The sequence below is a fragment of the Caloenas nicobarica genome, chromosome 2, assembly GCF_036013445.1.
Source record: "Caloenas nicobarica isolate bCalNic1 chromosome 2, bCalNic1.hap1, whole genome shotgun sequence".
Classification (NCBI taxonomy): Eukaryota; Metazoa; Chordata; class Aves; order Columbiformes; family Columbidae; genus Caloenas; species Caloenas nicobarica.
This window is the reverse complement of record NC_088246.1, coordinates 155,466,168-155,491,784: the sequence shown is the minus strand read 5'-3', so window position 1 is coordinate 155,491,784 and position 25,617 is coordinate 155,466,168. Positions and strand designations below refer to the sequence as shown.

Below are 25,617 nucleotides of genomic sequence, written 5' to 3'. Positions count from 1 at the left end.
CTAAAACATGAACTTTGCGGTCTAGAGCAGCTACCAGGCTCAGCTGGGCCGCTGTCCTGACAGTAATTCTGAATACAAGTTCTTCAATCTTCAGTGATTTGAATGTGAATACAATATGGCAAACACTGCCAGCTTCATTAAAACTGGAGGTTATTGATCTAACGTCACTTATGTGATGGAAAACTGCCTATGATCTAAATGGGAAAAAAAGCACAGAATGTAATTTAAACATTTCTGTGTATGTTCTCTGTGCACAGCAGGGAACCGTGTACATTTTAAGAATGCAGAATGTCCAAAATTCCAGTGAAATGAACTGGATCACTGTGTACAGTACCAGAATGTGGCTTTTAAGTTTCTTAATTCCACCAGTCCAGACTAATGTTGACTTTGATTTTGTTTTTTGCTTTATCATAATAATTCTTTCTATAGGTAATTTGATTTCTTACATCAGATTGAGGCTGGATAGGGAGAAGTTATGTTGCTTACAAGAGAAAGTACCTAGGAATCTAATCCTCAATTAATCATTACTTAATAAAGTTTTTTTCTGGATTTTGAAACTATTGCAGAAATTCAGAATGATGGAATCCTGCATATTTCAGTATTATAAATGCTTCCTTTCAGTCCCGTTATGTTTCATAAAATCAGATCTTAGTCCTTTTCTTTTGATTTGCTACTTTTCATGTTCTGTATTTAAAACATTCTGTTGTGAAGTCTGAGGCCAGAGGTTAGGGTGATAATCTGTATATAACGTAGAAGTTAACAAGCAATGTAGTTGTAGAAACTATAGGGCTGTAGTAGAAGCATGTCTTGGTGTGTTTTTTGTTTTTCCAAATTATATTACATTTTTAATAAATGCTTTGCCCATTCCAAAACTAAAATAGTGTTTTTTCTTTTAGCACTGTTACTGCTTTCAGTGCCTTTCATATTCTGCCTTCAGACCATTTTCATTTCATTTCTTTAATTCATTTTGAAGGGGTTGAATGACCTCAGACCTTCCTGCAGGCTGAATATGTTTTATCTGCAGTTTTTTCCAGCCCGTGAAACTACTTGTTTTGTAGATTGCTTTTTAAATGTTATAATATATTCTGTTGATCAATTATGTAAATATTTAAAGTTTGTTTGTTATTGTAGGCATTGGATCAAGACAGAACTGCGCTACAGAAGGTGAAAAAATCTGTGAAAGCAATATACAATTCGGGGCAAGGTAAGACATTGTTTTCTTTTTTACATGACAACATTATGAGCATTTGATTTCAAGTTTGAGAAGTGTCTTGCAATTTATCCTCTTGAAGTTTGTGCCATGAGAGATTCTTATCTGCTTAGGAGAGTTTGGATTTAAAAATTTTTTCTTTGCTTCTTATTATACATCAGATTAATGTGTTCTCCAATTCTTTCACTCTCATATTCCTTCTCAACAATGTCTAGGAGAAGTCACATGGGTAAATTTTCCTGCTGTCATAACATTTCAAGCAGCTACCATCCACTATTCCATCCAGGCAATGTCCTAGACTGAATTTATGGAGTGTACTTCTAAGTGAAATAAGAATGAGAACTTTTTTAACAAGTTTAAAAATCAATAAATAAAAAGAAATATCTACAGACAGATGTATTTGTTCTTTCAACACTTGACTCTTCCCTCATAACACAGAATCATAGAATGGTTTGGGTTGGAAGGGACCTTTCAGATCATCTAGTTCCAACCCCCCAGCCATGGGCAGGGACACCTTCCGCTAGACCAGGTTGCTCAAAGCCCCATCCAACCTGGTCTTGAACATTGCCAGGGATGGGGCATCCACAGCTTCTCTGAGCAGCCTGTTCCAGTGCCTCACCACCCTCATGGGGAATAGTTATATCTAATCTAAATCTGCCCTCTTTGAAAAAGCCATTACTCCTTGTCCTCTCACTACATGCCCTTGTAAAAAATCCTTCTCCACCTTTCTTGTTAGGCCCTCTTTAGGTACTAGAAGGTTGCTGTAAGGTCTTCCCCAAGCCTTCTTTTCTCTTCTCTAGCTGAACAACCCCAACTCTCTCAGCCTGTCCTCATAGGACAGTTGCTCCAGCCCTCTGATCATCTTCGTGGCCTCCTCTGGACTCACTCCAACAGCTCCATGTTCCTTTTATGTTGGGAGCCCCAGAGCTGGACGCAATACTCCAGGTGGGGTCACATGAAAGTGGAGTAGAGGGGCAGAATCACCTCCCTCTACTGGCTGGTCACTTTTCTTCTGATGCAGCCCAGGATACGGTTGGTTTTCTGGGCTACAAGCACACATCGTTAGCTCATGCTGAGCTTCTCATCAACCAACACCCCCAAGTCCTTCTCCTCAGGGCTGCTCTCAATCCATTCTCCACCCAGCCTGTGTTTGTGCTTGGGTTTGCCCTGACCCATGTGTAGGAGCTTGCACTTGGCCTTGTTGAACTTCCTGAGGTTCACATAGGACCACCTTTCAAGCCCATCAAGGTCCCTCTGGATGGCATCCCTTCCCTCCAGCGTGTCGACCGCACAACACAGCTTGGTGGCATCAGCAAACCTGCTGAGGGTGCATGTGATCCCACTGTCCTTGTTGCTGACAGAGATCCTAAACAACATCAGTCCCGATACAGGCTCCTGAGGAGTGCCATTTGTCACTGGTCTCCACTAGGACATCGAACTGTGCAACCATCCAGCCAATCCCTTATCCACCAAGTGGTCCATGAGTCAAATCCATGTCTCTCCAATTTAGAGACAAAGATGTCGTGTGGGACAGTGTCAAATGCTTTGCACAAGTCCAAGTAGATGATGTCAGTTTCTCTTCCCTTATCCACCAACTTTGTAACTCCACTGTAGAAGGCCACCAAAATTGTCAGGCACGATTTGCCCTAAGTGAAGCCGTGTTGGCTGTCACCAGTCGCCTCCTTATTTTCCGTGTACCTCAGCGTAGTTTCCAGGAGGATCTGCTCTGTGGTCTTGCTGGGCACAGAGGTGACACTGACTGGTCTGTAGGTCCCTGGGTCTGTCTTTTTTCCCTTTTTAAAAATAGAGGTGATGTTTCCCCTTTTCCTGTCAGTGGGAATTTCACCAGACTGCCACTTCCAGTTTCCATTTTTTTCCCTTTTTAAAAATGCACGTATAGATTTAAACATGTATAATAAAAATGATGCAGCTCCCTCCTTAGATAAATTGGTGGAGGCTTATTATTTTGCTCATTTGAAGACACTGTGGATGTTTCACTGAAGCTACAGTAATAACTTTGCTGCAAGGGTAGGTGGCTGAAATATGAATTGATAACCAGTTTGAGTACAGTAACAAATGACAATCAAACACAGACCAATATACAAATTAGGTTTTTAAAATGTTACAAAGTCTACCTGGCTCCTACCTCTGTTTCTCTTAAGGTCTAAAAACTGTGCCAAAGGCAGATAGGGTAGCAGAGCTGTACAATAAACACTGGGGTTCTGAAAATCCCGGTTCCTATTCCCCAGCAGTAATAATCAGTTTAGCAAATATTTTCCTTATGCTGAGCAGCTTCTGAGTGGCCTTAGTTTCTGTGTTGTCATGGTGCGGTGTGTGCTGTTCCATTAACTTGCATTTATGGAGTGTGGGGGTTTTTTTACTGTATTGTAGATTCTTAACTTTTCTGCCAATCACTAATATTGTTGCTCTCCAAGCACCACATTTGAATTAGCTTTTCTGTAACTTCAGTTGATGGCAAATGTTTTCCTGCTGAAATTACTGAATTTCAAAAGTGATGAAAATTTTAGAACACATTAAAAGCTTTCTGCCTGTTTTGAAGTATATCAATGATACTAAAGGTTTTAGATATAATTTGATTTTGCTCTTTTAATAAAAGCAATTTTGTTTTCAATGCCTGTAAGTAGGCCATACTATATCATGAAGTAGTCACACTGAGTGCAACCAATAGAAAGTTGGTTAATGGTTTTAATTAGCTGCCTCTGCAATTAAAAAGGACCAGAAATAATTAGGTAGTTGTTTTTTCCTTTCTTTTTTTCTTTTTGAACAAGTCTTGTTTCAAAGATGCGCATCAGTATAAAATAATTTGGATAAAGAAAGCACTATACATAATACTCTAGCTCCCTCTTCAGAGCACTGTTGTGATAGGCTACATTGTAATTTGAAAAGGTGTACACAGGAGGCAATTCATGCCATAATTCATAAACATAAACTAGGGTTAACAAGAGCAAGACTAAAAGCATGTGTTATACATGTGAAACCTTGTAAAAAGAAACATGAAAATAAAGTGATTGAATTAAAACTCAAACTAATTTTGCCTACCTGTGTAAAGAGACTTGCTAAGCCAGCTATATTCTTATGCTTCATTGATGAAAGTGGATTTTGTTGATGTTTAACTTCACATAAAACACACTGAAAACAGCTGTCAAATCCATTGTTGTTTATCAGTTCAAGCAAGAGTTAGGTGACTATTTTAATATTTCAAAAGAAAGCCTCTAACTGTATTTTGAGAAATTGAAACTGGAATTTTGTTTTACAGCCTTAATTGTTTGCTAGGAGGTGTGACCATATTCAAACTACTAGAGTAGGAAATGTGTTTTAAAACTCCTCCACTTCATATCTCCTTTGAGAACTGCAGCTGGAGTGCTGAGAAATGGTTATTCAGGGGCCATAGAAATTCTTCTCTCTTCAGTTACCTAATTCATACTCTACCAAAAGTCATAGCTAAGATTTTTTGGGTTGTATTGGAGTTTTTTCTGGTTTTGTTTTTTGCCTGAAGTAAAGTTTGAACAGTGACATTCACACAATGCAATGTGTCTTACATAATTCTTCAGCAAGTCCTGGCCCCATGGTACATTGGTTTGTTCCTCTTCATTGCTGAATTATGAACCGCAAGCGATGCTCTTCTGTTACAAAAGGCGCTTAAATGTCATCCAAATACTTTTTGCTTTTTGTGCACATCCCTCACCCATCTGTCATGTTTAGATCTACTGCCGTGGAAATGAAAATATACCAGTACAGAAATATGGAAGTCTCTTAGACAGGTCCCATCTCTTTTTTTCCTCTTTGAAGGTACTCTTTGGGAAAGGTACTGTTTATGAAGACCAGTGAGACATACAAACTGATACCTTTTTCTTAACACTTCCTCCTTACCTGGCTTGCTGCTTATTTTTGGCATGACAGATTGCGTCTGGAACTGGGAACCCACCTTAGGTGAATGGTGCTTGAACTTAATGGAGAATCTGCTCTGACTAGCTTTCCTGTACATTTGGATTGAATTGTAACAGCAGTAGATTGCACAATTAGTTTTGCTGGATGTTTTTCAATAACCCTTTTTCATTAGTTCCCTGGTGTAACTCCCAAATATAGTCTAAAGAATTTACACGGTGGAGAAATAAAAACATAAAATCCTTGCAAGACCAAAGGTACCGAGTCCGGCCAGCAGTGCACGTGGTCTCCTGCAATGATCAACAGCAGATGCTTGAGGAAGCACAAAATCAGTGCAAACGTGGAGTTATTTATTTATTTATTTAACACTTTCTTAGCTCTTGGTGACATGAATCACACAGAATTACAGAATGGTTGGGGTTGGAAGGGACCTCTGGAGATCATCCAGTCCAACCCACCTGCTAAAGCAGGTTCACCAGAGCAGATCACACAGGAATGTGTCCAGGTGGGTTTGAATGTCTCCAGAGAAAGAGACTCCACAAGCTCTCTGGGCAGCCTGTTCCAGGGCTCTGGCACCTCAAAGGAAAGAAGTTTCTCTTCATATTCAGATGGAACCTCCTGTGCTTCAGTTTGCTCCCATTGCCCCTTTTCCTGTAGTTGGGCACCACTGAAGAGAGTCTTGTCCTGTCCTCTTGACACCCACCCTTCAGAACCAGAACTGATACATGATGCTTGATACTTCTTAATGGACTTTTACAATTCATTTTGTCTAAAGAATTTAAATGAATATAAATCTTTGCCATTCATAGTCTTACATCAGTCTAGTTAAATGTACTCCTGCTGCCTTGCACAGTTGTCCCATGCATGTTCTTCAGGCCTTAGCTCCCCTGAGGAGCAGAGTGGCCTTGTCCATGTCTCAAAGCATTGGCCTCAAGCCCACCAGAATGACGCAATTAATGTGAAACTGAGGAACTTCTGCGTGTTCTGTGGGCATGGGAATTTGTAGTGGGCTTTAAAGTCCCAAAGCTTGCTAGAGTAGTGTTTGAGGACTTTTTGGTGGATAAATCCAAACTTGGTTTGGTGTCGTCCATTCTACCTTCCTTCCTTTCTTTCTCCAAAACGGCACCATAGACTTTATTTTTTAAAACAGGGAAAAGGAGTAAATTTTGGGCCAGAGCGACAGGAACTGCACACAATATTAAGAATTTAAGCGTGCTATGGCAATGTTTTTATGTTACTCTCTTGGATGCTGTTTCTTTCCTAATGATTTCTGATGTTCACTTTGGTTTTGTTTGGTACTGAATGTCGAGGTGATGTAACTCCAGAACATTTCTTTACAATGTCTATTTATGCAATCATTTCTTAAATTTAGTAGTGTTTTCCCTTGTGTGTTATGCTACCTAACACACACTTTTATGCACTAGCCATTTAGTGTCAGATCCTTCAGCTAACTTGGTTGCTACCCAGGCGCGAGCCTGTCGCCCTAGACTCTGTGCACAGTTAATGGATGTATGTAGGGGCTTCTGGTGTGAGACACGTCTCACTTCCTCTGCATTTACATTAGGATGAGCTGAACTGTAACTTTTTCTATGCTGGGTGTAAGGGGAAGAGTCCACTCCAGGCTCTAATATGGTTATCTTTGTTGTAGATGTCTGTGTTCGGACAGATTAGTCTCACCTTTGGAGTCAGCTTTTGTTTCTATTTTCCTGAATAATTTATGGAATAATGTATGGAAAAGAACAACAGAGTTTATCAAGAGAGGTCGGACCACATGATCCTTGAGGTCCCTTGCAGCCTGGTATTCTATGATTCTATGGATCTTATTTCCCAGCTCATTTATGTGTTGTTGAACTATGTGGGCCTTATCACTCTTTCATACAGGACTTCACTGGTGACTTTCTGTTGAGAAAATTTAACTCTTTTCTTTCCCCCACCACGTCTATTTGACCTGTCTTTCCTCTGTGTGAGGCTCATCCCTCTTAATTTGCTTAGTTCCTTTTGATGTTTTGGTGAGGCACAGACCTTCTCAGAGTTCCAAACAGATCACGTCGCATGGATTTCCTCTCCCCTCATGCTGCTTGATCCCCTGAGGGGAAGAGTTTTTTGAAGTAAAAATTTATTCTTATAAAACCTGTGTTTCCTGGCCAGCATTTTGTATTTATCCACATGTCCACCAACTCTGTTCTGCAGTGTAGTTTCTATAAATTTGCCTGAAGAATATATAAGCATTATTGCTCTGCTGGTGCATACTTGAATTCTCAGTTCTGTCTGGAGCTCTTATTACAAATAGCTATTGCATTTGGTTCTTGTTCTTCCTGTAGTGTTGAGGCTGTTATAAGTAAGAGGCTTTAATTTACAACTCTATAGTTTGCTTATTTTATTCTGTATGTGGGTCTAAGTGGCTTGCCATTTCTCATTTTGTCAGCTTTTATGAATTCTACTGTTAGCATTTAAATTTGATGTAAGTTCTCTGAAGCAGAGTTGAAAGAAAATTCATCCATGAGAACTTCTTCAAGCATGTCAGCGATGAACACAGATGGAAAAAAAAATAAATCATTCACCTTTCTGAACTGGCATATCTGTCACTACTCTTATACCGCAATGATCTAGAGGACCTTGCAGGCTTGCTGAGGTGCTGCTTGCTCTGGAAATCTTTGAAAGAGGATTTTTATTACTTTTCCCTTCAGCAATCTCAGAAGATATTGTTGTTGTTATCAAGCCCAGATAAGAATATAGTGGTCAAATATTCTTGTCTTTTCTATTATTTTTTCATTAGATTTCAGCTCTGTGAAGGATGAAATGAGAAAGGATACTTTCTTATTTCAAATAACTTCTTTGGCCATCCTTTTTAACCTTGCCAGCTTTCTTGCCTTTTCTAAAGTCTTTTTGAGTATTTTTTGATGTGTATGTTTTTCCATTCGTGAATGCAGCTTGGCTCTGACCTTGGTTGTTTTTCCTCTGGCTGCCCATGGAACAAAGCTGTTTTATAAGTGCAACATAAAAATAGTTTCAAGTCGATCAGGATTCTGAATTGTGATTTTTGTTTTGTTTTTTGGCGTTAAGCAGATATGCGGAAGTAATACTCAGCAATTTAGACATTCTTCTGGTTTCTTCAGGCATAATTTAGATATAATCAGTGACAGAAAAGACTGGTGTTTGTGCATTTCTGTAAACTATTTAGCTTTGTTTTGTCTTATTCTTGCGTGTTTGCAGGGTAATATATCTGAACAAAACTGTTTTAGACAAAGGAAATTTAAGGATTTAATTCTAGTCATGTGCATGTTAGCTCCAGTGTATAAAGGCTGTTCTTCAACCTCTCTTCACAGTATTTGTTCTTCAGTTTCCTTGCTTAATATGCACAAGTAGACATGAATTTTGCTGCGTTCAGAGGCCTGTGCTAAAATTCTGATAACTTTTGAATGGGAAATAAACATAGTACTTAATGAATGTTGTGGCATTTGGTGAAGGACGACAAATTCATTGTATGCCTTGGGAATCTGATTTAAGTCTTATGTGTTTGTCCTGGGAAAAGTTTACCACAAAGTAGCTTTAGAGATAGACTACTTCAGGTCACTGCCTGGGGCAGCAGAACAAGGTGGGATTTGGCCCTGGGAGCCCTTAAACAGACTTTATTCTACCCGGAATTATTTAGTATAAAACCAACTACACACGTGGTTTATCCAAAATTATTCAGCATTCCAACAACATGATACAACACAGGTTTGTATACCGGTTAGGAATTCAGTTATTACACGGCTGACTCAAACTCAAGCGGATCAGATCCCAAAACTCTAGAGTGATGATTCAAAATGCACATCTTCCCACTCCGTGTCAAAGTGAGGAGTCTCAAGGGTACCCAGATCGCCTACCAGGTCAGTGAGGTGTCTCAGTCACCAGGGAGTGGTCCTTAGATGGCCAAGCTGAGGAGGAGAGTCTTCAACTACAGACCTGCTGCTCTGAGGAAGACCAGCTCAAAGTGGGGTCTCTGGCAAATGCCATTTATACCCTGGTTGAATGTGAGCTGTGGTCATTACAAGCATGGTCCAGAAGCTTCTCAGGTTCTCTGGGCCTGGGCACCTCTTTGGCTGAGGGCCCTGTCTGTTGACCAAGGGTCTGACCCCTCCTGTTCCCCCAGCCAGGGCGGGGAGGTGAACATGAGGAGTCACCGTGTGACTGTCGGCACCGACCAAGGTGCATAGGTAAGGACAGGCACAGTGGGGCACAAAAGGTACTAAAGAGCCACCAACTGCACTACTGAAAGCTTTGGATCTCATGGGGGAAACAGAGGTGGTTGTTGGTTGTGTGTGTGCAACTGACACACTCAGTTGCTGGGATCTGCATCTTCAGAATGGAGAAGAGGGGACTGAGGGGAGACCTCATCGTGGTCTACAGCTTCCTCGCAAGGGGAGGAGGGAGGGTAGGTGCTGATTTCTTCTCTTTAGTGACCAATGGCAGAACCCGAGGGAATGGCAGGAAGATGTGCCAGGGGAGGTTCAGGTTGGACATGAGGAAAAGGTTCTTCCCCCAGAGGGTGCTGGACACTGGAACAGGCTCCCCAGGGAGGTGTCCCAGCCCCAAGCCTGACAGTGTTCAAGAAGAGACTGGACAACACCCTCAGACACACGGTGTGAACAGTGGGGTTGTCATCTGCAGGGAGAGGAGTTGGACTCGATGATCCTTGTGGGTCCCTTCCAACTCAGGACATTCTATGATTCAGACTTTTTGTATTATTTCCTCTTAAAAAATAATTCCAAATATACACATTACAGTGCAGAAGTAAGGGATGCCACAGCGTTGCTGTGTTGTGACACAGGAGAAAACAACCTACCAGGGTTTTCTCAAAACAAGGGTAAATTCTGTGCTTTGTGTTGAAGGTGGTTGAAGATGTGGATTGAGGAGAAAATGCGCATCTTTCAGCTCGGAAAATACCACTGCTGTGTGCAGTCCAGTATGTTGGTTTATAATACGTCTGCCATTCTATAGTGAGGTCCTTGACTCCGGCTCAGGTCCTGGCTGCCCTGCTGGATCCCATCAGAGAAGGGCTGGTTACTGGGGCCCTTTTCCCTGCCCATGGCCCCTTTGGAGGGGGATACAGAGCCCGTCCTCTGTTGTCCGTGACTCTGGCACCTCTCGGGGAGCTGCCGAAGGAGGAGGATGTGTCTAGGGAAGCTGTTGTGTTTTCGTTGCAGTACTGAGCTTTGTTTACAATGCTGAGAAGACAACAGTCAGCTCTAGAAGGCAAACGTTGTCCTTTGTATGTGCTGCTGTCAGTGTTTGTGTCCCTCTCCCGATGGTTATTAAAGTCCTTCCTACAGTACTGGTATCTAAGGAAGTAAACATCAAGTCATGCACAGTATAGCTTTCTTGACGCAAAGGACATGTTCTTTGCTGCAAGCATGTTGGTTTTATTGTGTTGCATTTCGGCATAGGTTGCAGGCTTAATTTTTCATCTGTATGCCTTTAAGGCCAAGTAGGGAACTCCGTCACTTCTTCAACACAAAATGTTTCTTCTCCTTTTAAAAGATTGATGTTGATACTTATGTAAAAATTGAAAAATTATTATTCTTACACAGTACTTGAATTTTGGGTGTATATATGTGGTAATTACAGAAGTATTTCCTTTACATCATAATCAAAGCCTCATATCTAGACTTGCGTGATTTGTGATCTGGGATTCTTGAGAATTTCCTATATGTTGTTCTCGGACAATGATCCACTTCCTCTGTCTGAATTTCTTTTCCCTTTTCACAGATAAAGGAAGCTCTTCTTGAGCATGCTTTGAGTCTCGTTACAAAATTATTTTTGAAAATGCTCTATGAAACTACAAAGTGCTTAAAATCAAAATGCTGGGAGATATGGTGGGGTTAGAAGAGCTTCATTGGCAGGTGTTCCATGATGTAGCAGATTTCTTTCTGACCTTGTTCCATTATTTCTCCTATTCCTTCAGAACAGTAGGGTACCCTTGAGCTTTATTAGCTCAGGACTGCATAAGCCAAAGCTCCTTCATAGATAAAGTCTTCTGTGTACGTTTATGCAACAGCTGTTACATCAAAACAAAACGCATATTTTATTATTAAATAGTGGTTTCCTTGGTTTTAATGCTAAGCTATTTGATTAAAGCGATACGGTTTAGGAACAGTTTTGCTCTTATTAAAAACATACTATTAACATAGGATTAAATATTTGGTGTTTTGAAAACCTCAGTGTTAATGTCTGATTTTTAGAATGTAACTTGTCTGGTGTGTGAGGTTTGGGGTTTGGTTTTGGTAAATAAGCATTGTGATTTCTTTTTGTTTTTCCTTCTTTTCAGTGTTGTCCACCCCCGCCACCCCTTGTAATTCAAATGCTCTCAGGCAATATGACAACTGCAAGAATATAAAACTTCCAGGTTTTTAGGAGAAAAAACAGGGTGCATATTGACAGTTATTCTCTCTTCCCCTCCCCGCCCCTTTCATTGCAAAGAACTTACTCTAACTGGAATAGCTCTGCGGTTTCGTGTTTGTGGCTTACAGAAAAAAAACATAGTAAGACTAGGAAACTCATTAGAGTGAAATGTTGATTTAATTAATACCAACAGTATTCCTCTAAGAGAGATGGAGGTGATAAAGTATGTCCCAAAGGGCTGTAGTGGCAAATTTTCTATTTCAAGATGCTAAAATGGAAGTAACAAAAAAAAAAATGCAAACAGATGCCAGAAAGGAAAGTAATAGAAGCAGGAAAAACATTTTGGGCACAATGGTCTGCAATGCAGAATTTCCTTCATCCTTGAGTTAAGGATTTTACTCACTGGCTTCAACTTCATCCTTTTGGTTCTGACCTCTATGTATGTCCAATTTGCTATTAAATGTATTGAAACAAGTCTTTGGCTATATACCAATATACATTCCATTCTGTGGGGTAACTCAGTTCTACAAAGCAGGTGAAAAGACATTCTTTGTAAGTTGTGGTTCTTCTTTTAAACATACACTCAGGTTCAGACTTGGTCTCCTTAGTTTTATGTCTGATACTATTGACTCTGTTTTGCAAAAGTGTCCTACATTACAATAAAAAATTTGCATTACAGTAGACAGTTATAAATTCCTATGTTATTTACAAAATGAGCACGTGTACTTATGTTGTTCTATTGATATTTTATTGATCTTATTACTTTATTGATAACTATAGAGTTTTTTTCATTGATATATTACAAATTCAAGTCACTGATTTTAAAGAAGCATATATATGTCTTGCTAAATAGCTCTTTCTAATATATTTTTCAGTAAATGCAGTAACTTGTGGCTTTTTTGAACTTACTGTTTTGCTGTTGGTTTGTCAATATTGCAATACATAAGCTTAAAATAATAATAGACTGTCTACAACAAAAACATTTTCTGATTTATTTTTTGCAGATCATGTTCAAAATGAAGAAAACTATGCACAAGTACTAGATAAATTTGGAAGTAATTTTTTAAGTAGAGATAATCCAGATCTTGGTACAGCTTTTGTAAAATTTTCCACGCTTACTAAAGAATTATCAACACTGCTGAAGAACCTGGTGAGTTTCAGACTTTCTTAGTTTTTCAGTTTTTCCCAAAGTAAAGTACAATACAACAACTTCATGATCCTGATGACTGACGATAATTTTAGAGATGCTTTCATTTTTTTTTCAAAAACCAACACAATGATATTTGCAGAGATTGTCTCTAAAGGGAGTTATTATACACTTGCTGTGTTTGATTGTTAGTTGGCAGTTAAGAAGAAAAATATTAATGTTGAGACATCACTTGAGGCATCATTCTCAAGTGATTCATGGTGTTATAGAACTCTTCTTATAGACCTTAATTATAATAATTCCATGACTTGAAGTCTTTCCAGCTAAAAATCCAATACCATTAGTTATGGCTTTTTTTGTCTTACCTCGAAAAGAGAAATTTTCGTTTCTTGGAAGAAAGATGACAATTTGGGAAACATGCTTAAATGGTGTTAATAGGCCATTCTCCCCATGGTATATAAAGCATCCATTGCTTAAATATTCGGTTTATGAAGGTGGTTTAAAGGTTTGTCTCATCTAAAGTTCATCTGAGGCCTTTTACTGCTGAAAGCTGGGTAATAAAGCTGTAGTCATAGCAAATATCTTCGAATGCTGAAGTAATAAAGCCTCATTTCTTGTGAAATCATGTTTCATGGGTTTGAAAGCTGTTGTATTCAGAAAGTGGTAGCTTCAGTTTTATGTTCTTCCTATAGTTATTATGTTATGTTCTTCTTATAGTAATTATCTCCATCCTTTTTAGTGTGTTAAGTACAAGCAATATTAGAGGCTTTCTTTCCTGGAGTGCCCAGGATGAGCACAGCTGCTTCAGGTCACATCCAAAGTCCCTGTAGCCAGTACCCGGGCTCTGCCAGGTACCCAAGAGTGAATCTTTAGGGAATAGTGTAGAAAGAGAGCAAACGTGTGAGGGCAACCTCTGGCCTCTGGTCATGAAAACAATCTTCAGCTCAGAGACACTGGGGCTGCAGTCGGTACCTTTTGCTTTGTAGTCCTTGTAGGTGTTACTTCCATGAATTTGTCTAAGGATTTCTTGAATGTATGTTTTGCTTGGCACAGAACGTGGTGGATTGTTCCAGAGCACTAAAATGAACTGCTCTCTGGAATGTCCATTCTATTTCTTTTTACTTGATCCTTTCATTTATTGTTCCTTGATTCTTATGTCTTACAAGAAATGTAAGAATTTCCCTATTTTCCCCAGGAATTTTCAGATAGCTGTTGTTCTTCCTTTCCCTTCTTCTGTTGCTTTTCTGAGTCTCAGTTCATCCATAATTTGTATTGTCCTTTTTGGTAATTTCTGTATCTTCTTGTAGTACTATTGTACCAGTTTTGGAAATGGAGGGGATGGTTCTATTTCTTATTCCCTAATTACTTTGTGGTTACTGAGCATTGAGCCTGATGTTTTCAAGGGATTCCATGTTGTAACTTCAAGTCATTTTTTTCCTTGAGACATTTTTCTGGATGATTGTCATTCTGTAAGCATGATTCTGTATGCATTTTTTTTCCTCCTTCTCCTTAAATTTTTTCAGCATAGACTTCAATCCTTAATTTCATACTCTCAGTGGTAAATTCACTTAAACATCTTGGACTGCACAGGCCCCAACAACACTCCAAACAGGGTGTCAGATCTGACTTCTCATGCTTGTGCTCATTTCTGCTTTCTGAGTTTTACCTTTTCTTCATCACTTACTTTCTCATCAAACCCTAACGAAGCTTGTGGTCTTTAAAAGCTTTGCTCCAGCCTGTTACCCAGATCATCCTTTGTTCCAATGTTGGCAGTTCTAAAGACCAGTAGATACATGAGGAACCTGCTTTACTCTGTAGAGACTTCTGTCATTCTTTGTTATTTTGTCCTCCTTTAATCTTACTTTGGCACACAATTAAAAATAAGTATTTTAAATTGTGTGCTAAAGAGCTGTTTGGGATTGGAACTCAGGTTTGTTGGAAGCTCTCTGGACCACATCATTTCTCGCAGGGCTTCCCTGGAAATTTTGAACTTATTTCAACTGCTAAACAAGGATTATTTATTTATTTAAAGTATTGCTGATCAAGAGGAAAAGCTCTTTTAACTTAAGAAGCCACACTCATTCAAAACAACATTATACTATTTCAGCTAGACTATGAAGCACTATCTATCTAAATTCTTGTTGGCAGGATTTAAAGTAGGCCATTCCCTAATTTACATCATTCAGCAGTCTCAAATAGACAAGAAGCTTATTTTATAAATGCCTCAACATTTTAAGAACAGTTCTTTTTCACCTTTTTTCTCTCCAAGATAGATATTTCTTTTTTGACCCACTGTTGTTCTTAAGCATCATTCTGATTAATAAAATTACACTGAAAAAAAAAAAAAAGATTTTTATAATATTGATATAGAAGGCACAGTGAAAAAGCAGTTGAAAGGAGGACTGTAAAAAGTCACTGGTAGAGCCCCACAGTGTGTGCTGAGGCTTATGTTAATAAAATTAATTGAAAAAAATGGCAGTAGGTATTAAGATGAATGGCAAGCTAATAGGCTTTTTTTAACATAGAGCAATTGTTACTGCCTTATTTAATAAATATACAATAAAATAATTGACACTCTTTAAATACATAAAGACGAATAAGGAGTAGACCTACACAGTGGGCAACAAAAAATACTTCAAAAATTTAAGTCTATTTTTATTTCAATCTTTTGAGCATATAATTATGATTCATTAAATGTTTTCCTATTAATTGTGATATTATGCATATTTTGTGATGGTACAGGATAATTTATTTTCTTCTGTGTGAAGGAATTATAGAGTGATCACTTTGAGAGTCAGCTTCATGTAATTGCTGTAATCACTTACTATGAAGTAAAGCCAGCACCATGTATTACATGTACAACTCTTGGAAACCAAACCATCATTGTGAAATGATTGTTCTGCACATAAGGTCAACACTAAAAGTGTAATCCATTAGTCATTTTAACAAAACCCAGTAAATCGCTATGCAAATTTTACTATAAATTGATGTTATCGCTAAATATAACATCTCATAATTAAAACATTTAAATATCTCATTATATTTCTGAGTGTTTGGGGGTGGTTTTGTTTGTTTTCGAGATTATTTTATAGGAATGACACACAATTACCACTTCCATAACATTTTTTTAAATGCAATTGCATTGTGATTAACCATTGTCAACACTGGTCTACATTTTCAGTGATCTCCGAGTGTTCCACCAGAATGAGTTTCTCTGCTTTTGGCTACTTCTGCCTCCTTTCCTGTTCCAGGCTTCATTCTTTATGCAGTAATTCACTATAACAGTGCATTAGAAAGCTGTATGGAGACCTGCGCATGTGAATATGAGTGTGTCGGTATCTTTAAATTGGTCTAGATGAGGTTTTAGAAGAACATTTCGAGCACTCGCAGATTACTTGTTTTTTTGAAATTTTGCACAGTGCTTGGCTTTTTCCTAATGTTTAAAGCCTGTTGTTTTCCCACCTCCCTTTCCTGTAAAAGTCCTCAGCTAATCTTTGTGGGCAAATTGTTATCTGCTCATGTCCCTCTTCCCCAAATTATCATATGTATTTCCATCTGTTAAGTTTTTTTTGCCTTAATTTTGCTTTAGATATGAGACTGTTCTGCTTTGTTTTCAGACATGTTTCCAATTCATTTGGGCTACTGTTTTATCAAGTCTTCAACTGTGTAATAAATGATTCCAAAATCTTACCATATTGGAGTAATACACTGCTATTTTGGGGGGTGGTGACGGTGTTGGTTTTTGTGGGTGTCTTTTGGTTTTGTTTTGATTGCTTTTTTTTTCGTTTTCGCTAGCTGACATACTAGCTGGCTACTGTTCAGTATTTTCAAGCCAAGTATTAATGGCTTGAATTGATTATCCTTAATGGATACACTTGGAAAAATGAAAAAAAAGCTACAGTAATGTACAGCTGTTCATGCCTGCCCTGATAAATACTTTAAGTCTGCCATATCCATCCATATTGCAGAAATTTGTCTTCTCTCTGTTTTTATGAAGCAGACTGGGATTAATTTTTTTCGAATATTTTTTTCTCAGAATTCACATTTGAGATATGAACTTCAGTTAAGGTTGCTAAGTGGAAACTGATTAAAATGTTTGAGAATGAGAACAATAATGCATTTTCTTTAATCTGTGTATTGATAAGTAGGTATTACCTTAATCACACGTTGGCTTAATACTCATAATTCTTTTCCTTCTCCAGCAAAGTTGACATGACTAAGGATTTGCTAGTTTTGATATATTGAGATAAAAAGCCAACAGACGACAAATTGCAAAAAGGCATAATCCTCTACAGATTCCCTGGCTCCTTTTATTTTTGTTATGAAATAATATTGTGTAGGGGTCACGTGCAAATGTTGGAGCCAAGAAGAAAGAAAAATAAAACCTAGCTCTTTAAATAGAAACAAAGCTTAGACTATCTGCTATGAACTTCTTTAGTGAAGCCAGATAAAGAAAAATGTCTTTTGGGGTTTTAATCACTGCAAGTGATCACATTGCCTTTTTGGTTCATACAAAATTGATGTTTGAGCATTAATTTTGTAGTTGCAATTACGGAGAAAATCCCTTCTCGGATCTTGATCTTTTAAGCCATGAAGAGTTTTGCTCTGTGGTCATGTCATTGTCTGAGGCGGCAGCTCAAGGTGTTCCCATGGCCTTCACCTTACCTTGAACGCTTTTTAAGGATAAGATTTTTGTGAATTTTAAAAAATGTAAAATCACGGAATCACAGAGTGTTAGGGATTGGAAGGGACCTCAAAAGATCATCTAGTCCAATCCCCCCGCCGGAGCAGGAACACCCAGATGAGGTTACACAGGAAGGTGTCCAGGTGGGATTGAATGTCTGCAGAGAAGGAGACTCCACAACCTCCCTGGGCAGCCTGGTCCAGTGTCTGGCACCCTCACTGAGAAGAAGTTTCTTCTCAAATTTAAATGCAACCTCCTGTGTTCCAGTTTATACCCACTGCCCCTTGTCCTATTGTTGGTTGTCACCGAGAAGAGCCTGGCTCCATCCTCGTGACACCCACCCTTTATATATTTATAAACATTAATGAGGTCACCCCTCAGTCTCCTCTTCTCCAAGCTAAAGAGCCCCAGCTCCCTCAGCCTTTCCTCATAAGGGAGATGCTCCACTCCCTTCATCATCTTCGTTGCCCTGCGCTGGACTCTCTCCAGCAGTTCCCTGTCCTTCTGGAACTGAGGGGCCCAGAACTGGACACACAAAACCATTCTCAATATGCCTTGAATGTGAAGATACAAGTGTGTGTCATGTTTTCTGAATTTGAATCCATCTCATGATAATCATTTGTGATATGTGCAAACTCTTGCAAAGGAACAAAACTGGAGGGGTGGCTGACACGCTGTTAGGTGGTAATTAAGTAACTATATAATAACGTGTGCTCAAAAGTTCCACTTTCCCCTCTGCCCTGCTGAGACCCCAGTGCTTTCCAGAGGATAATGCACATTGAGTTCAAGAACTGCTTTGTATCTTCATTAGAACAACGGGCGTCTGCACCGCGCTCGAGCTTGTGGGGCCGGGTTTGGCAGGAATCTCTAGGGAACCGGGCAGAAATCCTTTCTGCCCAACATATTTGGAGAATGAAGCAAGTCTGGGTTTTGTTGTATTTTTTTTTTCTTTTCAGTGAAGGGCTGACAGTGAATCTAATGAAGGAAAGTACACTATTTTATATATAGTGGATGTAGTTCTTGTAAATAATGACATGGTAGGAGAAGTTGCTTGTGAATTGGTAAGAGGCCCTGGCTCTTAAAACAGCAGCCAATGCACATGGGTCATGCCTTGTTTCATGGCAACTTTATTTTACTCCTGTGAAAGAAATAAACCATGATACAAGAGTGAGATTGCTTTGACTTTTATGTGCATGTATTTAAAATTGCATAATGTCACTTTTGAAAAATGGAATATTTAAGTTTTTATACATGTTTTTTGAATATATAAGGAGTTTGCGAATGGAATGTTATACCTGGAGAACCAGCTTGAGTGATTATTTTGATAGTCATAGCTGTATGGCTTGTCTCTTTCAGAAAAACCTCTTAATCAGTTTAACAGACAAAAATATGCTCAGGAGACCTTATAGAAGAGAGAGGAGCTGGGCCATGTATGTGACAGATTAAAACCACTACTGTAACACCCTTACTCTTTTGGTTAACAAGCAGAGGTTATGCTGTTTTGTAGCCTTCCCATCTTTCTCCCCATCCTTCCTTAACAAGGAACTGAAAAATTCGTGGAGTATTTTGAGGGAGATGTGAAGGGAGTGGAAGAGGCGTCAGACTTTTCATGACCCTGGGGTAATATTGATCCACTTTCCTGTGATCACGGCTCTTCAGGAACCACACGCATTGTATGTGTTCAGAGAAGGTCACAGCAGGAGGTTTTTCTGCCCTCAGACTGACAAACACAAATGGGACATTTCCACTCATCATGTAATCAACCAGACATGGATGTAACACGGTGAAATTTCAGGTCTCATCTTAGCAGATGTCAGGTTTCCATGTGTGATCAACAGTGCAGGGTCTGGTTGGAGGCCTGTAGTTAGTGGAGTCCCCCAGGGGTCAGTGTCAGGTCCAGTCCTGTTCACCCTGTTCATCAATGACCTGGATGAAGAGACTGAGTGCACCCCCCTAAGTTTGCTGATGATACCAAGCTGGGAGGAAGGGCTGACACACCAGAGGCTGTGCTACCATTCAGCGAGACCTGGACAGGCTGGAGGACTGGGCAGAGAAGAACCTGCTGAAGTTTAGCAAGGGCAAGTGTAGGGTCCTGCACCTAGGGAGGAATAACCCCAGGCACCAGTACAGGGTTGGGGCGGACCTGCTGGAAAGCAGCACTGCAGAGAAGGACCTGGGAGTTCTGGTCAACAACAGGTTGACTGGGAGTCAACAATGTGCCTTTGTGGCCCAGAAGGCCAATGGTACCTGGGGTGCATTAGGAAGAGCGTGACCAGCAGGTGGAGGGAGGTTGTTCCTCCCCCTCTACTCTGCCCTGGTGAGGCCGCATCTGGAGAACTGCGTCCAGTTCTGGGCTCCCCAGTTTAAGCAGGACAAGGAATTACTGGAGGGAGTCCAGCTGAGAGCTACAAAGATGCTTAGGGCCCTGAAGCACCTTTCTTATGAGGAGAGACTGAGAGAGCTGGGTCTGTTCAGCCTGGAGAAGAGAAGGCTGAGAGGGGATCTCGTCAGCATTTATAAATATTTCAAGGGTGGATGTCAAGAGGACGGGACCAGATTCTCTTAAGTGGTGCCCAGCTACAGGAAAAGGGGCAATGGGAGCAAACTGGAGCACAGGACATTCCATCTGAATATGAGGAGAAACTTCTTTACTCTGAAGGTGCCAGAGCCCTGGAACAGGCTGCCCAGAGAGGTTGTGGAGTCTCCTTCTCTGGAGACATTCAAACCCACCTGGACACATTCCTGTGTGATCTGCTCTGGTGAACCTGCTTTAGCAGGTGGGTTGGACTAGATGATCTCCAGAGCTCCCTTCCAACCCCAGCCATTCTGTGATTCTGTGACAAGGAAAGGAACAATAATCAAAGATCTGGTGACTCTCGTTGCTGCTTCTGTTGGTGGTTGAATTAGCAAGTGCCTTGTGTGGTACCTGCCAGTGACACAGCAGGTCCTTGCTTCTTACTCAGGAGGCCGTAAGAAACATTTGTTCCTAAAATTGATTTGCTTCCTAAATAATTAAGCAACATTCAAATGGTTGCTTCAAGAGACTGAAGATTACCTTGAGGTGCTTTCAGAACTTCGCTTATATGCTGTTTTTAAAATTCTGGTTTTATATCACTTCATATAAGTAAAGATTAATTACAATGCTTCTATGTCTGATGCAAGTGAATGTTTATTAATTCTTCCCAGACTTGAATTTACTATTAATTTAGAAATTTCCAGGTGATTGCAACTGCATTAGTGAAGTTAAAAGACTTGTTGGCAGTAGTTTGATAAAATCATAATAAATCTTCTTGAATTTTAACAGTATAATGTTTTTCTTTTTAGCTCCAGGGTTTAAGCCACAATGTTATTTTCACTTTGGATTCTCTCTTAAAAGGAGACTTAAAAGGTGTTAAAGGGGTAAGTGTTAAAAACTAGCTTTTTATCTTGGAAAATGTTTTCAGATTCATCGGTCCTGTGTCTGTTTTCCATCCCCTCATGAAATTGTTTCTTATGTTGGCATCAATTAATATTCTGTTTGTAGTACAAAGAAAAATTCAGAATTGGTGTGACTCTTGATGCTTCTTTAGAATTTAATTGTAAATTCCTGTCTTAAGGTACACAAGAAAGGAACACTTTACAAGATTCAAAAATAGTATTTTTCCAACTGCTGTCTGAAAAATTTAAAAAGAAATCAGTGGGTTTTGTTGTTGATTGTAACTTGATAACTATACAGGGAAAGCTTTAAAATGTTCTAATCAATTTTTTTGTTTCCTAAGGACCTCAAAAAGCCTTTTGACAAAGCCTGGAAGGATTATGAAACCAAATTGTGAGTATTTTTCTCCTTTTTTTTTTTTTCCCTTTTTCTTCTCCCCTCACTGAAAATTAAATGACTGGAAGTTGTGTCATTTAGTGTAGGTGTTAAACATCATGTGCTGCCTTATTGTTTTTCTCAATTCCTGTCTTACGAGCATGAAAAATACATGATTAAGATATTCTGCCATTTTCCTTCCGAGTCAGTAGTTTCTTCCACGTATGCTTTGCACCTCAGTATATAGAGATGAAGGCAATGGAGCACATAATATAGAAAGAATGGGATTTTTAAGTTTTTTCCCCTAGTAGCATACAAACTAGAGAAAGGAGTTAACAGGAGGAAGAGCAGCTTCATGACTCCATTACTTCCAGAAACTTAAAAAAATATATAGGTTCTGGTATCACAGAAAAACTGATCTCCAGAATGGCTTATTATTTCTTGATTTTTTTTTTCCTGTATAATACTAGATCACATAGTTTAAATCACATGATAATAGAAGAAATTCTCAAAAATGTTTTCTAATTAAAATTTCAGTACAAAAATTGAAAAGGAAAAAAGAGAACATGCAAAACAGCATGGGATGATAAGAACTGAAATAACAGGAGCTGAGATAGCAGAGGAAATGGAGAAGGAGAGGCGGCTATTTCAGCTACAGATGTGTGAAGTAAGAAACAAATTTCAACTTTTCATTATGACACCATAACTTAAAAGTACCTTGTGGGCCTCACTTAAAGGAGGCAAAACCTACTTTGTCATTTAATGGGGGTGGAGGGAGGAAGATATTTCAATGTCACATAGTACAGCAATATAAAGGTAGTTATTTTAGCAACTCTCTAAAACTTGGCATCCTTATGTTTTATTACTTTTCTTTGTTTTTAGATTACTAGGCTAAGGTTCTCAAGCTGAAAATATACTATTGAAATATTTCTTATTTTTTCAGGTTTATGCTTGAGCTGTTCAGGAAATACTGTTTCTCTGTCTTCCAATGTGCTTTCTGAAGCTTTCTAAAATTTCTAATAATGATAAAAGTTAGTGACACATTAGTTCCGTAAAACTACTTTTTGTATTAATAGTACTCTTTACATTTACAGAGAGATAATTAATTGATTGAGCAAATGATGTTTTATTGATAGAAAACTGTTGAAGATTGTGTGGCACGATTATCAACATGTTTTTCTTTGTCTATACAGTATCTCATTAAGGTTAATGAAATCAAGACAAAAAAAGGCGTGGATCTTCTGCAGAACCTTATTAAGTATTATCATGCACAATGCAAGTAAGTGCAATGCTTTTAAGCTTTAGTTATGATTTTCTTTTTTATACAAGTGTTTGTTTCCCTTTGTTTTGAATTTGTTTTGGTTATATGAGGAATTTTTATCATAACTGTTATCTGCCAGATGTCTGCAACTTCATTTTCTTAGGCTGCAGTTGTTCACCAGAGACTATGAAATGAATGAGTGGGGCAGGGAAGTGATGGAGAAAGAGGCCAAGGGAAAACCTTCCATGTTGTGGACAAAACACATTTTAATTCCTGAGGCATAGCTCTAGAATGTAGTTTTAGAACTATCTTCTTGATTTCATTTAATAGTTTTTAGTTGTTTATGTAAATTTTGAAACGGTTGTGAAAACCAGAAATTTCTTAGCAGTTTCACCTCAAGGAATTTCAAAGATATGACCTTGTCATCAGTAGAACCACAGAGGCAAACATACAGGAACTTTACTTCAGTTAAATATAGGCAAAAAAATTTTAGAAACTAAGGGGAAATATGATGACTAACTGATTAAAAATAAGCCAAACTATGTTTTCTCTAATTTGGTACTTGTTAAAGTCACAATGGTATATCTCCTCTACTGAAAAGTATCGTACCTTAAAATTAATAGGAAGTTTTTTATTGTTGCATTTTTGTTTGGTTGTTTTGGTTTTGTTTGTTTCTGAGTCTGGGAAGAGCTGGGTGTGTTTCACTGATTTTGCTGTTCTTCTCCACGTGACAATCTACTCTGTGTAATGAATTATATGTATTCCTGATAAATCACAGGTATTTTTTCATTATAGTTTCTTCCAAGATGGCTTGAAAACAGCTGATAAACTTAAACAATATATCGAGAAGTTGGCTGCTGACTTATATAATGTAAGTTTACTTATAAGTAGTTTAATGTCTGAAAATGGAAATATTTTGTTTATATGAATACATATTAGATATGACTACAAGAGTGTTTCATTTGTATCTTATAAATGGAAAGTGTGTTCTTTGAAACTTTGAATATAGCTAGACTGAGGAAAAATGTCTTGACTGTTTAAACTTTTTATTCTGTTCTTCCAGTTATTAGGAAAAGTAGCTTTTATTCTACTACTCATTTAATGTTGCACTAAAATAAAACTAAAATGGGAATTGTTGAATCAGATTACATTATTAGCACCGATTATAGTTACCACTTTCATTTTTTCAAAAGCAAACTGATGATAGCACCACAGTTTTTAAATGAATTAACTTGCAATGTTCATTGAAGGCAAGTAATATTGTGGAATCAAAGCTCACTTGTCACCCAAGTGCTTTTGTATTCTGTAATCAGAATTTCAATAATGCCTTTTGCTGTTGTAGTTTGTCACTAAATTAAGCTGTATTTTCATTCCTTAAGTCATCTGTCAATTTTATTGGAGTTATTTAATTAGTATTTCAGAGACTAATTTAATTGAATTAGATATACTGAACCATTAAAATGTAACACAACAGAGCATACTGAGTTGTACGTTATTTTAGCTTGCTTTTCAAGTAATGCATGCATAGAAGCTGAATACGTAACAATGGACTAGTCCATGAAAATAAGCTCAGATATTAGAGAAACACAGAATAGTTGATCTGGTTGTTCAGGACATCTGAAATGTTATATTGCAATGCATAAAAACTTAAAGTTGCATCCAGAAAGCATATAAAGGCAATCTCTTTCCATAGATAAAGCAGACACAAGATGAAGAAAAGAAACAACTTACTGCTCTTCGTGATTTGATAAAATCTTCTCTACAGCTTGATCAGAAGGAGGTAAATAATTTACATGTTATTCTCAGAGATAATGCGAATTTATGAATGCCATATTCAGAAACTGGTTTAATTGATGTTCAATTTGTGTAGTTACTGGTTCAGAAGAGCTGGACTTTGAACATTATGATAAAGTTAATATGTAGAATGTTCAACTACATATCAACAAACAACAGTTTTAGATTAATTTTCTGTTTCCACCGTATATATGAAAACAAATTCTTCCTTTTTTGTGCGTGTGTAATTTAATTTTTTTATTATTATTTTTTAATGTACTATAAGAACAGTTGTAGTGGATCAGATAAGTGCTTCATCTAGACCAATATCCTGCCCTGAACAATGATAAAGAATGAGTGTTCAGGAAAAAGTACCAAGAGATGTGATACACGCTTCTTTCTTATGTCCTGCCATCCTCTGGCCAGATTGCGTTCAGGATTCTCCTGACCTAGTGATCCGAGTAATCCAGAACGAGAACTGGAGGCTTGTCTTTATGGTTTCCATATTACTACTCATCTGCTAACTCGCATGGATTTTGTAATGATGTTCTCCTTCCCAACCCCTTTTTGCTAGTGTTATATCATCAGGAAGAAAATGTTTGTGTGAACCAGATAGAAGTGGCTGAAACAGGGCAGTTAAAAAGAAAAATACATCATCAAGTACACTGGAATCAGAAGTAAAGAGGAAAATGTAATGTCCATTGCAGGATGTTCAGGAATACTCCTTGAGCTAGGAGAAGGGATATGATATATATCACAGTTTTTACCTGAGATAATATTGTGACTTCGTCCGAATCGTAGTGGCTATGAGTCAGAAATACTCAATGTCTTGTGGTGAAACTGAGTGGGTTGAGGGGTGGAAGGGAGGGAGTAGCTTTCCTATAGGAATAGGTAACTTACCCTCTGTTCAGTTTTCTCTTGGGTAAATAAAACATTGGTATTTTCTAGGTGTCTACTCAGCTTAAGTACTTATTGTTAAATACGACTTACTATAAATCAACATTAGACAGATGCCATTCTGCTGCATAGATATGATCATCCACAGATATGATTGGGCTGTTATCGCTAATACCAAATATACATAAGAATATAATTTATAGTCGGATATATACTGAGTCAGCCAAGTTTCCAACAGCAATCAATTGTGGATGTTTAGAGCAAAATACAGGACAATAAACATTGATGCTTCCCAAGGATATTCTCCTACCAGTAGCTTGACTGTCTTTGCAGTCTCTCTACCACCCTATGGTTTTCCTTTCTTTGAATTTGTGCTGTTGCCTTTTGAAGCAGTGTAAAGTACCAGCTGCTGTTACGGCTGTGTCTTTCCCACCATTGCTACATGTTGTTTGGAAAAATCCTTTTCCTTTTATTTGTTTTGAACTTTTAAATCTCTCTACACTACTCAAGATGGAAGTGCTTGTGAATTTATGATAGCATCACTAGATCTTCTGTTTGTGTTTTT

The 25,617-nt window shown here is 38.4% G+C and overlaps 1 protein-coding gene across 3 annotated transcripts in view; it reads left to right on the top strand.

Annotated features, from left to right (window-relative positions):
• ASAP1 (ArfGAP with SH3 domain, ankyrin repeat and PH domain 1) overlaps nucleotides 1–25,617 on the top strand; it is a 154,149-nt gene that overhangs the window by 75,003 nt on the left and 53,529 nt on the right. For all 3 annotated transcript variants that reach the window (XM_065628086.1, XM_065628088.1, XM_065628087.1), the window contains 8 exons: nucleotides 1,132–1,204; nucleotides 12,505–12,650; nucleotides 20,656–20,730; nucleotides 21,090–21,139; nucleotides 21,659–21,788; nucleotides 22,315–22,400; nucleotides 23,178–23,253; nucleotides 24,076–24,162. In XM_065628086.1, the coding sequence (XP_065484158.1) occupies nucleotides 1,132–1,204; nucleotides 12,505–12,650; nucleotides 20,656–20,730; nucleotides 21,090–21,139; nucleotides 21,659–21,788; nucleotides 22,315–22,400; nucleotides 23,178–23,253; nucleotides 24,076–24,162 (723 nt within the window). The remainder of the gene's footprint in view (nucleotides 1–1,131; nucleotides 1,205–12,504; nucleotides 12,651–20,655; nucleotides 20,731–21,089; nucleotides 21,140–21,658; nucleotides 21,789–22,314; nucleotides 22,401–23,177; nucleotides 23,254–24,075; nucleotides 24,163–25,617) is intronic.